This window comes from Sceloporus undulatus, chromosome 6, assembly GCF_019175285.1.
Source record: "Sceloporus undulatus isolate JIND9_A2432 ecotype Alabama chromosome 6, SceUnd_v1.1, whole genome shotgun sequence".
NCBI classification, from domain to species: Eukaryota; Metazoa; Chordata; class Lepidosauria; order Squamata; family Phrynosomatidae; genus Sceloporus; species Sceloporus undulatus.
In genome coordinates this window covers 79952257-79970288 of record NC_056527.1, presented here as the reverse complement: position 1 = coordinate 79970288, position 18032 = coordinate 79952257, and the positions used below count along the sequence as shown (strand labels likewise).

Below are 18032 nucleotides of genomic sequence, written 5' to 3'. Positions count from 1 at the left end.
ATGCTATATAAACATGCTTTCTAACATGACTCGCTTCATGCCTCTAGTCTCTTGGATATCCTCCATCTAATGGTCTAACTGCACTTTTGGTGTAGAGGGAAGAGCTCCTCCTTTCAATTCCTCTTCTCCCATAGGGGCCATATTTTGGAGGCCCTGCATTCTAAACCTGGGTGGCTTCACTATAGCCCATGGTTTTAATGACCACTTATTCATTGATGACCTCCAGCTCTCTGCCCCTAAACTTTCTCCCTATATCTCCCACATCTCCAGCTGCCATTTTCTGATATTTCCACCTGGATGTTTCATGGTTGTTCCATACTCAGTATGCCCAAGAATGAACTCTTCATCTTTCCTCTCGAGGCCTTCTCTTTTAAAAGAATCTGTTTAACTAGTGACAACATCATCATCCTTCCTGTTGATCTTAGCCTTATCAATGATGCATCTCTTTTTTTCTTCTCCATATTCAGGCTATTACAAAGTTAGGCCACTTCTCACATTAAAACATGCAAAAATAAGGCTCTTACTTTCTGTCCTTTCACCCAAACTTTTGGCTCATGTCCTGGTTATCTCTTACCCTGCTTAATGTGATTTTCTTCTTTCTGGTCTTCTGTTGTCCCATCTTGATACTCTCACATCTATCTAGCTCTTCCTGTCCACTTCCATTGGAAGCTCCTCAAATTCACACTCAAAAGCTCTCTGTGGCCTTAGTTTGTTGTTGTTAAGTGCTGTCAAGCTGACTTCAACACATGGTGATCCTTATGACTGAGAGACCTCCAAGTTATTTTAGATTGTCGCATTAAAGGGTTTTTATAGTTAAAGATAGTGTCAGCATGGTTTAGTGCTTTGAATGTTAGACGATGACTCTGAAGACCAGAGTTCAATTCCCTGTTTGACCATGGAAATCCACTGGGTGACCTTGGGCAAGTCACACACCCTCAGCCCCAGAAAACCCCTTGATAGGTTCATCACAGGCTTGCCATAAGTTGGAAATGATTTGAATGCAACAATTACATGGTTAAAGACATTTAGAAATTGTTTACTGGTGCCTCCTTCTGAGAACTGCTAAGAAGCATTAGCAATGGTGACACTGCTGTTGTTTCTGAGATCCTTGCCAACATCATCCCCACTGCTGCTGCTCAGTCACTGTTTGGCACATTGAGTCTGGCTCCTCAGCAAAAGCCTGTCTGGGAGGATGAGGATGAGGAGGCCCTAACAGCAGTGGTGCTACTATTAGCATAGCCTGTTACCTCAAAGGCCCATGTAGTACCACTGTAGAAAGGTAGTGCCATTGTGGTGTGGCCTTGACTGTCCCCTCTCATATCTCTAGTCCCATATCTTGTTCTTCTCTAAGGCAAGGATGGGTTTACACCAAGAAACGGGGTCCAATTTCAGTTCATCCTGATCCTCTGTGGGCCACACTGGTATTCGTTGTGGCAAGTAGCACTGGAATTTGTGGGAACTAGAGTCATTTTGTGACTTTCACACTGGTTTTAGAATCATACAATCATAGAATAATAGAGTTGGAAGAGACCACAAGGGCCATCCAGTCCAACCCCATTCTGCCATGCAGGAAATCCCAATCAAAGCATATCCAACAGATGGCCACCCAGCCTCTGTTTACAAACCTCCAAGGAGGGAGACTCCACTACACTCTGAGGGAGTGTGTTTTACTGTCAAACAGCCCTTACTGTCAGGAAGTTCCTCCTAATGGTGAGGTGGAATCTCTTTTGCTGGAGCTTGCATCCATTGCTCCGGGCCCTAGTCTCTGCAGCAGCAGAAAACAAGCTTGTTCCCTCCTCAATATGACATCCCTTCAAATATTTAAACAGGGCTATTATATCACCTCTTTACCTTCTCTTTTCCAGGCTACCCATCCCCAGCTCCCTAAGGCATTCCTCATAAGAAATGGTTTTCAGACCCTTCACCATTTTAGTCGCTCTCCGGTTTCTCACCATTCTTTTTAAATTGTGGTGCCCAGAACTGGATACAATATTCCAAGTGGGGCCTGACCAGAGCAGAATAGAGTGGCACCATTACTTCCCTTGATCTAGACCCTATACTTCTATTGATGCGGCCTAAAATTGCATTGGCCTTGTTAGCTGCTGCATTGCACTGTTGACTTGTGTTCAACTTGTGGTCTACTTGGACTCCCAGATCCCTTTCACTCATTCAGCCAGGTGTTCCCCATCCTATATCTGTGCATTTCATTTTTCGGTCCTAAGTGCAGTACCTTACATTTCATTGTGTTGAATTTCATTTTGTTAGCTTTGGCCCAGCTTTCTAATCTATTAAGGTCTTCTTGAATTTTGATCCTGTCCTTTGGGGTATTAACTACTCCTCCTAGTTTGGTGTCATCTGCAAATTTGATGCCCCCCCGTTCTGTCATCCAAGTCATTGATAAAGATGTTGAATAGCACTGGGCCCAGGACAGAACCCTGTGGCATCCCCTTGGTCACTTTTTGGGGGGGCTGTTCCAGCATGGGGCCCCTGAGACCACCCCCCAAAGCTATTTACCCATGAAAAACACCATTTACAAATCAACTTGGGAATTCCCACTTATGGGCTTTATGAGGCCCAGGGGCCTTATGATTTCCATCCTTCCTGTGTTGTGTTGGTGATGATGGGGTGTGTGACTCCACAGTGATTTATTTCTTGTGGAAATGCAAGGCATTGTAGATGATGTACATGATGGTGTGATCTCCTGTCACCAGTCCCAGGGTCTACCAACCTAGCAATTCAAAAGTATGCAAATGCAAGTAGATAAATGGGTACAACTTTGGTGGAGTCCTCTTTGGACAACACTGGCTCTTCGACTTAGTAATGGAGAAGAGCACTGCCCCCTACCATTGGTGACCTTTACATCTACCACTTAATGAACCCACTTTTAAGAGAAAACAACATAATTTGAATGTTTAGGTAGATTTAATCCTCAACATCGGAACTGAGTTTCTTCAAATGAACAAAATACAAAATTATGTATTTCACAGTGCATTAAGTGGAAGCAGTGAGATTACATTCTGTTGTATTACACATATATACGCACACTCATGAACAACTTTTTACATGGGGTATGAATGCAAGAGACCTCTGCATTGCATTATCAAAATGCTGCACAGAAATAAAATAGAATAAAAAAACAAGAGACAAATACAAATATAATTTATAAAAAAATAGCCCTTTTGACCTGTACATGATCAGTATCATTTTGAAATTCTTTTGCTTAGAGCATAAATATTATTAATAAAATAAGTATTTAATGATATTAAATAAATGGCTTTTACAATTCTCTTTTTTCACACATGAAGCAGCTTATTGTCTTTTTCAGTATCTCTGGCGACTGCTTGGTAATCTTTGCTTGTAGCTAGTCTTCGTTTCTTGTTCTGATACCTGTGAAAAGTAAAAAGAGAAGGACCACCTTTAGAAGACTAAAAATATATTACAATGGGACCAGTAAGCAATGAGACATACTACAGAGTCTATTAAACTTAGTATCTTTTGTTACTTCAAGGCAATAAACAGATACAAGGGAGATGGATGGAGACAGCAAAAGGCAATATGCAAGTATGGCCCTTTATTTTAGAATTATTTCAGTGTTGGTCTTTTAGTTCTAATAGGAGAATTTCTAAAATTTATTTTGGCAGGTTTCTAGTTGAATTTTTATTATATTCGGTTGTATCAGTTTTTATTTTTGTGCAGCATTTTATTTGGTGTTCATAGGCATTTGCTTATTTAAGTGTGTTTATGTATGTATATATGTGTGTGTGTATGTGTGTGTGTACATATGAACTGACAACTGGCAAATTCTAGATATCAAAACTAATAGAACAGCGGTTCTCAACCTGGTGTCCAAATCATCAAGCCTTCAGGACCCCTTTTGTCTGTTCCATGGGAATCCATCAAAGTCTTTGCTACACAATTGGGTAACATCAAGCACCCATCAAAGGTGTGAAATGGGATATAAATATCTATCCCAGCCTTAGCCATTTGGTTCACAAACCAGGGCTCTGTTCCACTCTCATTGTGTAAACCTCAGATTCTGTCTGAGCCACTCTCTGTTTTCCATGGACCTCTCTTCAGGACTGTACTGCCCTCTGACTCCTGATTCCTCTCTATCCAGCCTTTCACACCTTTCTTTCCGATAGACCTCTATGGTTCTTAAGCTTGCATTGGGTTTGCATGTACCCTTGCACATTTCTAAATAAAACCTTTATATTCACTGGAACTGGAGTGCTCTCTACAGTTAGTACTGGTCTACATAAGTGAAAAGATCCCCCACAGTTACCCTTCTCTTGCAGGCTTCCTTTTGAGCTATAATGTCCCCTAAATTTCAAAGAGATGTTGACACTGATGGTGGGGACCCCCAATCCCCCCACCTTTTAAGGTAACAGGAGAGAGTTACATGGCAAGAGCATCATAAGCATTCTTAGAGGAGGATTATTACAGGAGACAGCTGCAGTAACTTTCCACAGAGAGCTGACACCTATTTTTGATTTTGGCCAAGGGTTTTTAAATAATAAAATACATAAAGCTACAATATGTAAAGCAGGTTAAGACTTAGCTGAAACCAATTAAAATTAATTCATTAATTATTGTTAAATTCATTAAAAAACCCTCATTGTTTATAAATAAAATCTCCATAGCTATACATGAATAATTATTATTACAGTACATTCATATTTATATGTACAATAACTTTAGATGTACATAAAGTGATTCTAATTAACCTGAAACTTACTACTGATATTGACTATCCCATTGACTATAATGCATTTAGTGGTTTGGCTGGCAAACCATTGTGCAATTTTTAAAGATTTTTTTTTTTTTTTGGAAAATGACAAAAAAGAGCTTTGGGGGCTGTATGTAGTCTGTGGGCTCCGCTTTATCCATCACTGATTAATCGACTAGATTTTGACTAGATTATGTCTCACTGGAGACATAACAGGCAAGTTAAAAAAAACACCAGATTTGCCAACAGTGGTGCATTCCACAAAAAGCCATTACCAATTCCATCTCACTTACAAGTGCACCTCCATGATATTTGCCACATTCTTAAGATATTTTGTTAGCGTATGTGTAAATACAATGTGGAATGCCATGTTGGATTTGCAAAACTATAATTATGTTGTCTCTTTTATCCGAGTTACTATTGAGGTTTATTCATCTGCAATGCCTGTCCCATAAGATAAAACAAAGAGAGAAGGTGCTCACCATCTGTAGTAGTAGTAGATTGCCACTGAAATTGCAATGAAGAAAAGCAGAACCAAGAGAATAGTGAGTGCCAAGTACTCATTGCTGAGGGGCTGATGGACAGGCTCAAGATTGGAATGGCCACACCGGGCACCAACATAACCTGTATTACACCTGGGGAGGGTGAAGAGACACATTTGAATAAATATTAGACACACAACTTACTTTCTGATCTCAGACATGCATTGCAAGGGGAGAAAATATTAGAAGAAGGAGAGCTATGTTCTGTAGACTTAAGTCTTACAATACACTGGTTCCTAACCATTTCCTCATCCAAGGAAATCTCAGCAGATCAATGAAAGGGATTAGGAATCTTTTATAGAACCTTCAACATCCTCAGTAAACTGAAATTTCATGAAGTCATTGAGGGGACACCATGTCGGTTATACAAAAACAAATGTATAATATATTTCTCAAATAGGCCTTAGAATATCGGTGGGGAAAAAAGTCTGGTCTGTAGGCCACAGGCTGCTCCAACCCCAATTTTGTACCAAACCCAGGAAAGCAAGGTGATGCCTGCTCAACTATGACAAATTTTGTGAGCCTTCCCTTGCTGTGGGACCCTGAAACATGTGCAACCACACTTCTAGTGCACCAGCCCCACTGTCCCCCACAACAGCCAATCGGATGAATATTTTGGACATAATAGGCCCCCTCCACATGCTGTATGGTAAGCTATTTTTGAAATTGTGATATGTGATATGAAAGTGTGAATGGGAGAAAAAGAACCTCAACCACTGTGAGGTGATGCAAATAATTTTATGATTCTGCAACGTTTCCTTTTACCTGCAGGAATGTTGATCTAGCTCCACAAGGTACATACACTCCCCATTGAAGCAATAACTTTCCATGCCAGACTTGCATCCTGTGATCCGAACTTGAGCCACCCGGGGACTTTTTTCTGTTCGAACTGCAATGAAGAAATAGGGGTTAAATATTGTTCAAGTTTCCCTCCTGCACAGTAGAGTGAAAACAGGGCTGTTGACGTTTGGGTCCTGGGGGTGAAAAAATTGGAGGGTGAAGGGGCAGATGTTCACCAGCAGTAGATACATGAGATGGGTGAGGGCCAGTGATGGATGACTGTGGAGTGGCTGGCCAGGTAAAGGCCTCTGGGCCAGGGAGGTGGCTTTGGGCTAAGCGAGAATGGGGTCTTCTGCAGTCCCCCTCCATTCCTCCATTACTTTCTGCACCCTGGAAGAGATTTATAGACCTGTTGCCCAGGGCACATCTAGTGGATGAACCTCACTCTCAGCAGCATGGAAGGGGGCAAATGGAGCAAGTGGGGAAAGTAAGGTGGCTGTTTTGTAAGGTGTGTGGAGAGAAATGGGGGAGAGTCTCTGGCACCTTGAGTAGCCTGGAGCATGGCAGGAAGACTTTCCCGCATTGCCCCCATAGAGTAATTTATTCATTGCATCGATTCTAGTTGGAGCAGTAACTGCATTTTGGCCATTATGGTTAAAGTATTATTGACTGTGTATGTAGTGTGAAAGCCAGGGCAGTGTAGTGGTTTGAGTGTTGGACTATGACTCTGGAGACCAGGGGTTGATTCCCTGCTTGGCCATGTAACCCACTGGGTGACTTTGGACTAGTCACATGTTCTCAGCCTCAGGGAAAGGCAATGGCAAACCTCCTCTGAACAAATCTTGCCAAGAAAACCCCGTGACAGGGTCACCGTAAGTTAGAAATGACTTGAAGGCATATAGTGTCAACAAAGTAGATGGCATATTACAGAGGAACTTTATCAAAAAGAGCCCTTGCCCCAAGGAAAATACAGTCTACATTTTGACAAAAGGAACACAGGAGTAAGAGGAAGGAAGCAAAAGAGCACAGAGTATAAGAAAGGATGCTAATGTCTTTACATGTACTTTGTTAATTTTAACCATAAAGGCACAGAGGGAATTTAATAAATACTTTATTAAGTTTTAAAGGTCATTCATACTCACCCAGAGCAGTTGTACAGTTAGTCTGATTGACTCCACATAGTGGGATCACAGTTGTACCAAGAACAGCTTGGAACAGGTGCAAACCTGGAGAGAAAGAATATGTCGATTTAAAATAAAGACACTGGGGAATGGGGTAAATTCCTAACATCTTTCCAGCATTGAATAACCCAGTCATTTTGCCCTGTCAGTGGTTTCCTACCATACTCCTTCAACTGAAAGGAGGCACAACAGGATGTTCCACTTGTGGCAATACCACTCCTGTCGGCTCTTCCAACGCCAAAACTGCTTCAATCAACTCTGATGGAGAGCTGAATCATCCATCTACTGTTTGTTGTGGATGGGTGGGAGAGTAAAGTGAAAGTGCAAAACCGGAATGTGTCATACAAGGGGCTTGCCCCTCAAAACCAGAACCAAGCAGGATTCCCCAGTGTTTACCAAGCAACCCCCCCTCACAGATTTGTAAACATGCATTTTCACTGTATACTTCTTTGATGCACATACACACATGTGCTTAGAGCAGCAGGCATCCCTGCCACACGTATGTCTTAGAGAAACACACAGCTGGTTTTATCATGAAGATGATAATGATAAGATTTAATGGAAGCTAAGGAATATATGGATTGCCATCCTTGATCACTGCCCAGTTGAAAATACAGGTTTAGCAACATGGGTCTGGAGTAAGTGTGGGCAAAGAGTGGACAAAGTGCCCACATATATACCCCCAACCCATTTTGTGGCCCTCAGGATTCCAGATTTATCCCCCCCTCCCCATGATTTTTTCAGTAAAAATGTGAATTGCTAGTCTTGGTTTGGCCTGTTACAGACTGCCAAAATAAAGCTGCTTCGGGTCTCTTTGGAGGTATGCTGTTTAAATGATGCATGCATCCTAAGAATCCAGAAGCTGCACCAAAGCTGCACTCGAGTGCTTAGGAATGGAGTGTGGCTTTGGCGCGACCTCCAGACTCTTAGGACCCATGCATCATTTAAACAGCATACCTCCAAAGAGACCCCAAGCAGCTTTATTTTGGCAGTCTGTAACAGGCCAAAGCAAGAATTGCTCCAACTCTTCCTTTAAATTCACTGCAGATCTATTTAAAACCATCACCACACATGCACAAAGTGTTTTACAAAACCAGAAGTGGACTTTTAGCCATGCTTAGTTTTATTTTAATTTTGTCATTTTGGGCAATCCATGTTGCCCCTGAACCCACGAAAGCTCTCCATCCCTGATCTAGAAAGTAGCTTCTACTCCAGCCTCTCCTTGGTAAGTACTTCAATAAAAATGGTGAGAAATAGTCTCCAGTAAATCAGTTATCAACACAGTTGCAGAGTCCTCTCAGATTTGGCGCAGGGTATTTCAACATCAATCCAATTGAAGGCCATGGGGGAGGGGGGAATTACATAATAATTGGTTCCTTTATTAATGCTACACTTCAGTATTAATGGGAAAGAAGACCTTCCATAGGTGCCAGTTACCTATTATGCAACAAAAGGCTTATCTGTATTCCTTCTGATTGCATGGGACTATGGAGTGAACATTGGTCCAGCCCTTTGGCTGGATTGGCACTGGTGCTGAATGAGGGAAAAGTGGGAGCAGTGCTTCCAATGAGGTGAACTGAGATTTCCTGAGAATCCAAATCACCCTTGGAAATAATGACTAGCTGGAATGCTTTCTGCTGACTCAACATGGGCCACCACCCTGCAACTGTATTAAATAAATACCACACTGTATGGACTGTGGTTTTTGTGGAGATTAATGGCTACAAACAACAGCAGATACCTTGCAAGTGAATGTATGTGAAACAGTCCTTAACACACAAAAGTGAACTGAGGACTAGTTTGCACATCATTTGCTTCCTTGGCTCTTTTTGGCAACTCTGTGAACTGACCCCACTGGAAAACAGATTGCATTTGAGCCAATAAGTATTCCTTTATTTACTGAAATGTTATCTGTGATACTTGCTCTGGGTCAGCCTATTCACACAGGCCAGGCATGTGGAGGGATGGAACTCATTGCTCTTGGGATGTCAGTGGGTAGGGATGGGGTAAACTGAGAGCGGATGACACTGATCAACTTTGAAAAGTCATTTTACTACCAATCGGGGTGCTGGATGAAATAAGGAACAGGCTCCTTTTCCCTCAATGGTTGTGCAGAGGAATTTCAGCAGGGTTTGCTTGTATGATGACAAAATGAAGAAGCCCTGCTCCTTATTTCACCTGGCAACCTTACTGTTACAAGTTCCTTTCCTTGGCAATTGCAGCCGTCCTGGCAGGTAAACCAAGTGCCCAAGAGTGGTTGGTATAGATGAACATGTTCACACATTCTCCTTATCTTCTGCCTCTGCTCCAAAATCGCCTTCCCAAACTGCACTGCTTTCTCTCATTTCACAATGACGTTAGTGAGAGGTCAAAGGAGATCCCAAGTATGGATAAGGTATCTGCACTTTGTGGAGCAGAAAGGATAGTCATTCCTTTAATCATTACCCATTGGGGAGTCTGACACGCCTGTGTCTCTCCTTGCTCCCAAGTGCATCGAATGGATTAGCCAAGACTGACGAAGGTGGGGCTGTGTTTGCATTAATACGACTCCCTGGGTCATTAAACAAATACTGTTATCTTATTCTTTATAAGTAAGACGATGGCTACTTATTATTGCCTTAGTGGAATGTTATGGTTATTGTTATTGCTGTGCTGGTGAAATGTTAATGCAATATGCATTCCGGCTCTACAGGAAAGTTAGCATTGCTTAATGTTGCAAGGAAGCTACCTATATTGGAATGCAAGCAGCGTTACGCGTTCATGTCTTTCTTAAGGGAGACTGCTTCACTAAGAAGAGGTGCATTAAGGAGAACTTTTAGACATACTGACTTCAGGCTGCAGACAAGGTTCTATGCCAGTAAAAGCCAACACAGTCCTTGGGCAGAGAGTATGCCAAAAGGACTAGGAGCCCACCAACAAAAATAATTGTTTGATTTCTTTACCAACAGGAGATCCAGCTCCATCACATATGAGAGACTCCGAAAAGCATAGGAGCCTCTTGAGGTCTCAGCCTGGTGTCTATTCCTTTGTGCACATTGCTTTCTGCAGAGCTGAACATGTTCCTCGGCCTTCTCCTGACTTTTCCATCCACACTTCCTTCGAGTTTTTGAATCTCACTCCATGTCTTTGTTCCTTCCTTTGAGCTTCCATGGGTACATCATTCATGGGTACATTTGATGCCACTAACTGCCATGGCTTCATCCTGCAGAATCATGAGATTTGTACTGTAGTTTTGTGAGGGACCAGCACTCTTTGGCAAAGAAAGCTAAAGACCTTGTAAAACAACAAACTCCAAGATTCCATAGGATGGAGCAATAGCACTTAAAGTGGTGTCAAACCTCATTATTTCTACACTGTAGATGCACTCCATGTCTCTGGCTCTTTTATGCCCTTGAAACCCTAAGTATTGAGAGTTTGCCTTAGACAGATTTTCAGTTCTTGAACTGATGCATGCAGCTCCTCCTTCTATAAGAGCTGGGTGAGGTTTTAATCTCCACCCAGGTCTGACCTAAACATTTTGCTACTTGAGACAGAACAGCAAATAGTGCCCCTCCTCCAGTCAGGTCACATAGCATTCAAGGTTTACCAAGGTATTTTGAGTCAGGAGATCCTACAGGCATCTCTCCATGGGACTAAAAACATGGTACTAACACAACTCTGTGGATATTTGGTTGTTGAAATCTTTATTTCTTGAGAAGATGGACTTTTTCAGACAATGCACCAGTTCAACCAGACAGTGCCCAAGGCTCCACTGTCACTCACACAATAGATTCGAAGGCTGATTGAACATATAGTTCTATCTCACCCCTCAACAGCATGAGTTCAAAGTCATTCCTATGTTTTCTGGATCAGTATGCAAAGGGATCTTGTGGCACCTTTGAGAATAACTGTTCAAAACATGGTAGCATATGGTTTCTCATCGGATGAAGTAGACTCATAGTCTGCAAAAGCTCATGCTACCAATTTCTTTCTCCCTGTTAGTCTCAAAAGGTGATAAAAGAGCCCTTTGCAGCATGCTAGAGTGTGCACACTGGGCTAAGCACCACAAAAGTATTAGAAAAAATATATAGTTCAAGAACTTCATAGTGGATTGTATCCATGACCATGCCTGATTATCTATTGTGTGTATGTACTTCTGCAAACCATGGGATTCCACCAAGCATGCTGTAACTGAGTAATGAATAGGTTGTAGCTGAATGGAGCCCTTGAACGGCATAAGAGAGATACCAGCATGCTTGGTGGAATCCCATGTTTTGCAGAAATACACACACACACACAACCACACACGGAGGGGAAACAGAAAGGGGGGGAATCACACAATGAAGACTGCTCACTGCTAAATCTCTGGATTTTGTGTGTAAAACAACTCATAAGGACATCCCAACTATTCTGTACACTGGCAGATGAATCTTACTTCAGTCTATCTAGGTGGAGAGACAGTGTTTTCCATTGCAACCGAGGGCAGCAGAGTAGTTTAAAGGATTAAAGATAGACTATGTAGAACACAGGGCCAAAATACAGCATTATATCCACTCCTTTCCTCAGTTTTCTGAATGCAGTAGTTTGGCCCTGTGCGTTACATAGTCTGTCTTGAATCCTTTAAACTACTCTGCTGTCCTCAGTTGCAATGGAAAACACTGTCTCTCCACCTAGACTGAAGTAAGATTAATCTGCCAGTGTACAGAACAGTTGGGATGTCCTTATGAGTTGTTTTACCCTCTCTGGAAATATGTCTTGCACTTTTTCTTTATTTCATCCAAGTACAAGGGCCAATAATATAGATGAGCAGGCAAGGAAAATATTGTTCTGCAAACCTACAAAGAGAAACAGAGGTGGGCACCACTCTTCTTTGTGCCGATCAGAGTTAGACAAAGTTACATTTTTTGGACAGCAAATCCCAGAATCCTCCAGCCAGTATGGCAACTAGCCCTGTTGGCTGGGGGATTCTGAGAGTTGTAATGCAAAATTGTAAACCACATACACACCCAATTGTGATATAGACTAGTGCACCGGACTTCTTGAAATGGACCCCTCTCCTTGGCTGCTGTCAGAAGTCCTTTGGCTACTGAAGTTGCCTGAGAACATTAGCCAGAAAATAAAGCTATAGAAATGAGGAGGGATGCTTTCCTAAAAAGTCTTCCTCCACAGGTAAACAGTAGAAGCATAGTTCTCCCAATCTATGCCAAGCATGATGGCCCACATTCCTGTAAGTTGCATATAGCCATAAGATGTGCCAAAAATATTCCCAGGAGTGGCACAATGTGTTCAGCAGCAACCTGGTGTGATCAAAAGTCCCTTCCCCCTCCTGCCTACTTTTCAAGTGTCAGCCCAGAATGTCATATGAAGGCAGGGATGTCAGGTGGTGGTGGGGAATTACCTGGCATGGCATTTAAAAAAAAACAGAAACCAAGAAGAAGCTCCTGTTGAAATGGGTTTGGCAGGTGAAGAAACACCTGCCCTGTAATTAGGAAGTGCAACCAAGTGGCTGCGTTTCCTTGAGAAAAGAGCAGAATCACTAGGCAGAGGGTGACAGATAAAGGCAACTCTTGGGCCACTGAATAACTCAGTTAGGAAATCTTTGGCAAAACAAAAAACAGGAGAGAAGTGTAGTCCTATGCAAACACCTATTTCTTGCACATTGTTGCACATTTCAAAATGCTCATTGCTTCCCTGATTTATACTGTGTCCAACTCCAGTCAGATGACTGTGTTTGAACTTCCATAACAGCACACCGCCATACAATCTGTCACTTTACTACATAAGACAAGAGCAACTCATGGATTAGCACTGATATGGTCAGGGCATTGCCCTCCTATTGTCTGTGCCCGAGACTTTCAAATGTTTTGGGAGATGTTGTATCATCAAAGAAAAATCCAACTGCCTATCCAGTTTGCTTATTTACATAGAATGGGAGTGAGCGCCATTGCGTTCTTATCCTCAGGCAGCAAAATGTCTTGAACCAGTCCTGACAAGGATGCATGCACCTGTGGCCAAAGCCACCATTCAGAATCACTCCACCTTCTGCCCTTGCAATATTACAGGCATCTTACAGAGTTCTGAAGAATTAAAGGTAGTGATCCAGCAGGGTGTTCTCCCGGACAAGCCCCACTGAAATGCATGGGAAGCCCACAAGGGCATTGCTCATGTGCATTCATGCTTAACCAAATCCATAAAGTGGTTACTGCAAGTAGAGACAGATTTGGGAATGGCATGCATGAAAACTCAGCAGAGGCAGGATTTGTTTGTTCCTTTACAGAAAATAGACCTGTGTGAGTCGCAAGAGACTAGCAAGAGAATCTGATAGGAAGCCTAACCTCTCCTCTCACTTTCTTCTTACATAAACCTCATTCCCAGGGTCAAAGATTAACAGCACTGTAACTATTACAAAAGCCCTGCACCTTGGGCAGAATAATTTCAGTGGAAGCAATTCTATACATCCATGATTCAGCATTATTGTGACTTTTAAACACCAAAACCGGTCAGTAGCAAAGGCTTAGACAAGAGCAGACATTGGTGCTGGCACTATCTTGGGTACAAAGGATGGCACCAATGGCTAGGAGCACCTCTTATCAGCTTGGGATGATATAGCATCTACAAAACCATTGAGATCATACAGATTGTTTCCCATCTACTTATGCTCTGGCCACCTCCAAACTAGACTACTGTAACATGCATTATTTAAAGTTGCCCTTGAAGACAGTCTGGGCCTATTACAGACTGCCAAAATAAAGCTGCTTTGGGTCTCTTTGGAGGTATGCTGTTTAAATGATGCATGCATCCTAAGAATCTGGAAGCTGCACCAAAGCTGCACTCCAGTGCTTAGGAATGGAGTGTGGCTTTGGCGCGACCTCCGGACTCTTAGGACCCATGCATCATTTAAATAGCATACCTCCAAACAGACCCGAAGCAGCTTTATTTTGGTAGTCTGTAACAGGCCCTGGAAACTTCAACAGGTGCAAAATAGAGCTGCCCAGATACTGATGGTGGTTAATCTTTGGGTCATATCTCACCAGTTCTGGATCAGCTAACACTGACTTTTAAAACTCTGAATAGTTTATAGCCAAGTTACATATAAAACCACACGCATCATATGAACCTATCTGACCATTATAGTCCGATATAGAGAACTTGCTTGTGTGACCCACTCCCCTGCCCCAGAGGGGTAGACAGGCAGATATTAAGAAACCAGGTCTTCTCAGTGGTGGCGGAACAATATGGAAAGAGCTATCTATCACAATAAATATTATTGGCTTCCCTCTTCCTTTTGGGTGGTTCATTTTGATTAAAAGAACTACAGTCCTCCACATTTGCTGTTTTGATTTTTGCAGATTTGGCTATTTGTGGCTATGATTAATATGTTATCTCTAGGAATCTCTAGGCCCTCCAGCGCAACTCTATGGTCAACCATGGAGTTGCACTGGATGATCTGAGAGAACATGTCTCTAGGCATTTATAGGCTCTCCAGTGTGATTCTGTGGTCAACTTCCAATGGATCTAGATCTAGAGCTTCCTAGAGAGATGTTATCTCAGGTTAAAACAATAATGATTCTTTTTATTTGTAGTTTTTCCACTTTTCATAGGGATCCTGGTCTGGACCCCCAACCCTAGTGAATATGGAGGGCCCGCTGTAATTTAAATCTCATGGCAAAATGGCTGCCTTGAAACGATCATACCTTCACGGCTCATTTTCTTATTATAGCTATTGATGAGATCCTTTTTCCACTATGCTATTATAAACCTATTATTCCACTTTAACTGCAATGATTTCCATTCTATGGCGTCTTGGGATTGGCAGTTTCAAGAGGGACACTTCCAATCCTCAGCCAGAAAGCTCTAGTGCCTCTGTAAAATAATAGTAGTAATAATAATACTAATAATATTCCCAGGATTCCCCAGGGTGGAGCCAAGTAAAAGTGGAATCACAATGCTATAATTAAAAGCCAGCATGGCTAGAGGTTTGAGTGTTGGACTATGACCAGGGTTCGATTCTCAGCTCAGCCATGAAACCCATTGGGTGACCTTGGCCAAGTCACACTCTCTCAGCCTTCAAGGAAGGCAAGGGCAAACCCCCTCTGAACAAATCCTGCCACAAAAACCCCAGGAGAGGTTCTCTTGGGTCCTCCAAAACACATTGCAGAAATAATCATCCAGTTGGAGACTGCTTTCACTGCCCTGGCTCACTGCTAGGGAATCCTGGGAATTGTGGTTTGTTGTGGCACCAGAACTCTCTGACAGAGAAGGCTAGATGTCTTACAGACACTACACTTCCCAGAATCTCCTAGCACTAAGCCAAGGCAGTGAAAGTGGTCTCAAACTGGATACTTTCTGGAGTGTGTTGTGGACCTTAAAAGAGTTGCTGGGAAGTCTGACACAATGTGAAGGCACACAGCAGCAGCAACAACAACCACCTTCAGGCATTATTAGCAAAGGGGATAATTTACTTGGGGATCTACTAAAACAAATGACAGTACTTCCTCATAGGGAAACCATACTTGCCCATAGGGAATCATTGGGGAATATTTGTCTATAGGGAAGCATTGGGGAATATTTGTCTATAGGGAATCATTGGGGAATATTTGTTAATAGGGAATCATTGGGGAATATTTGTCTATAGGGAATCATTGGGGAATATTTGCCCATAGAGAATCATTGGGGAATATTTGTCTATAGGGAATCATTGGGGAATCCTTGCCCATAGAGAATCATAGGTGACCCCCAGACCCATTGACTTCGGACTCCCTCTAAGGCCAAGTGTCAGAAGAGGAAAGCAGGGCCTGGAGGGGGCTCTAGTCCGGCTGAGTCTCGGCTGCTGCTTTGCTGGACAGCGCAAAGTGCCGGAGGGAAGGAGCCCAGGCATGCCTGCCTTACCCAAAAGGAGCAGCAGGAGCATCAGGGCGCCTGGCATCTTGGAGGGTCTCTCTGCAGCCATGGCGGTGGATCCTCGACGGTCAAGAGCGAAGGAGCCTGGGCCAGGGATCCTTGGAAGTAGCAGCAGCAGCAGCGATGCTGTCTCTAGTCCTCTGCCCTCCTTGGCCCTGGCTCCCCGGGGTTTATACCTCCTTCTCCTCCTCCTCCTTCCGACGGGGGCGGGCCAAGGGCCGGGAAAGGAGCCCCGGCGGAAGTGGAGCGGGGGCTGGGTCCGGATTTCCCCGGTGACTCAACCCTAGAAGGAGAGAGAGAGAGAGAGAGAGAGAGAGAGAGAGAGTGCCCCTGCCTCTGGAGGCTCTCCCCTGGAGGACCTCCTCTTCCTCCTCCTCCTCCTCGTCCACCTGCCCTTCCTCCTCAGGGAAGGGAGGGAGAGGGGCTTTCATCGGGGGTTCAGGGCAGGGCAGCCAAGGCAAGGAGAGCCCCCAGAGCCAGGGGCAGTCTCTCTCCGGTAATCCTTCCTTCCTTTTCCATCCTTCCTATTCCTTTCTTCCTTTTCTAACCTTCCTTCCTTCCGTCCTTCCTTTTCCATCCTTCCTATTCCTTTTCCTTCCTTTCTTCCTTTTCTATCCTCCCTTTTCTTTCCTTTTTTCCTTTTCCAGCTTTCCTTTTCTTTCCTTCCTTCCTTCTGTCCATCTGTCCATCCATCTGTCTTTCCTTTTCCATCCATCCATCCATCCATCCATCCTTTTCCTTCCTTCCTTTTATATCCTTCCTTTTCCAGCCTTCCTTCCTTCCTTCCATCCATCTTTCCTTTTCCATCCATCCATCCATCCATCCATTTCCTTCCTTCCTTCCTTCCTTTTATATCCTTCCTTCCTTTTCCAGCCTTCCTTCCGTCCATCTGTCTGTCTTTCCTTTTCCATCCATCCATCCATCCATCCATCCATCCTTTTCCTTTCTCCCTCCCTCCCTCCCTTCCCCAAATGGCAGCTGCCGGATGCCACTGCTTAACCTTCAGTCCTGTGACATGATGGAAAAGACTGAGGCCCAGGCTTCTAAGGCAGCAACCTTTTTGCAGCACAGGGGCTTGGCAGCCACTGGGCCGATGAAGGCAGAGGATCTGGGACAAGGCTGACAAGCAATTCTCCTTCAAGAGGTTGCCCACTGGATTTGCCCCCATTCTCTTTTGTGCTTTGGTTGCTTATGGGAAAGGCACCAAGACAGGGCAGTTTAAAACCCTGGTAAACTCACAAATAGTCAAGTAGTAGAATTCAACAATATGGCCATGTTAGTCTATAGGATCATTATGTGGAGGGATCTTGCAGCACCTTTGAGACTTAACTGAAAGAAAGAAATCGGCAGCATGAGCTTTTGTAGACTTCAGTCGACTTCAGTTTTCCAAGTGCCCTTGAAGCTGGCTTTAACTGTTGCTAGCGGGGGATATTGACATGTTGTGCAGAACACAAAAAGGGCCATCTTAAATAAAATCAAAGGGAGCACATGGTATTTCGCTGAACCTACAGAGTGAAACAACGCAATGCCACCTGTGGATCCAAACCCTCAGCATGTTTACTGAGTGGTAAGTGCTCCTGGGCTGGATCAGGCATTCACCACACTTACAGAAGTCCCACTGAAATCAGTCCTAGGCACATTTACTCAAGTGCAAGCAGCAATGAGCACACTGGGTTGGATCCAGATTGAGGTTGGCCCATGGGTATCAAGGGATCTCCTCTAAGCACATCTGAGTCTTGCTCTAACATGTTCTGTTGATCTGAGTGGTTTTCTGAGGTGGCTGAATGGAGAACTGAATCCATTCTGGGTTTTAGTCCAAACTTGAAAAGCACTGGCCATGGTACTGATCTTATTTTGGGGATAGGGTTCAGCACTTTTCATAGCTCTAGTTCAGTCGGATAGACACACTACTGCCAATGCACA

General features: G+C 43.5%; 1 protein-coding gene across 1 annotated transcript; it reads right to left on the bottom strand.

Annotated features, from left to right (window-relative positions):
* Nucleotides 1-3043: 3043 nt before the first annotated feature.
* LOC121935802 (proepiregulin-like) lies at nucleotides 3044-16242 on the bottom strand. Its single transcript, XM_042477689.1, has 5 exons — nucleotides 16098-16242; nucleotides 7191-7274; nucleotides 6034-6157; nucleotides 5209-5361; nucleotides 3044-3387 (listed from the first exon to the last, which is right to left on the bottom strand). Exons 1-5 carry the CDS (start codon nucleotides 16156-16158, stop codon nucleotides 3294-3296), a joined length of 516 nt encoding a protein of 171 aa, XP_042333623.1. The 5' UTR covers nucleotides 16159-16242; the 3' UTR covers nucleotides 3044-3293.
* Nucleotides 16243-18032: the final 1790 nt, after the last annotated feature.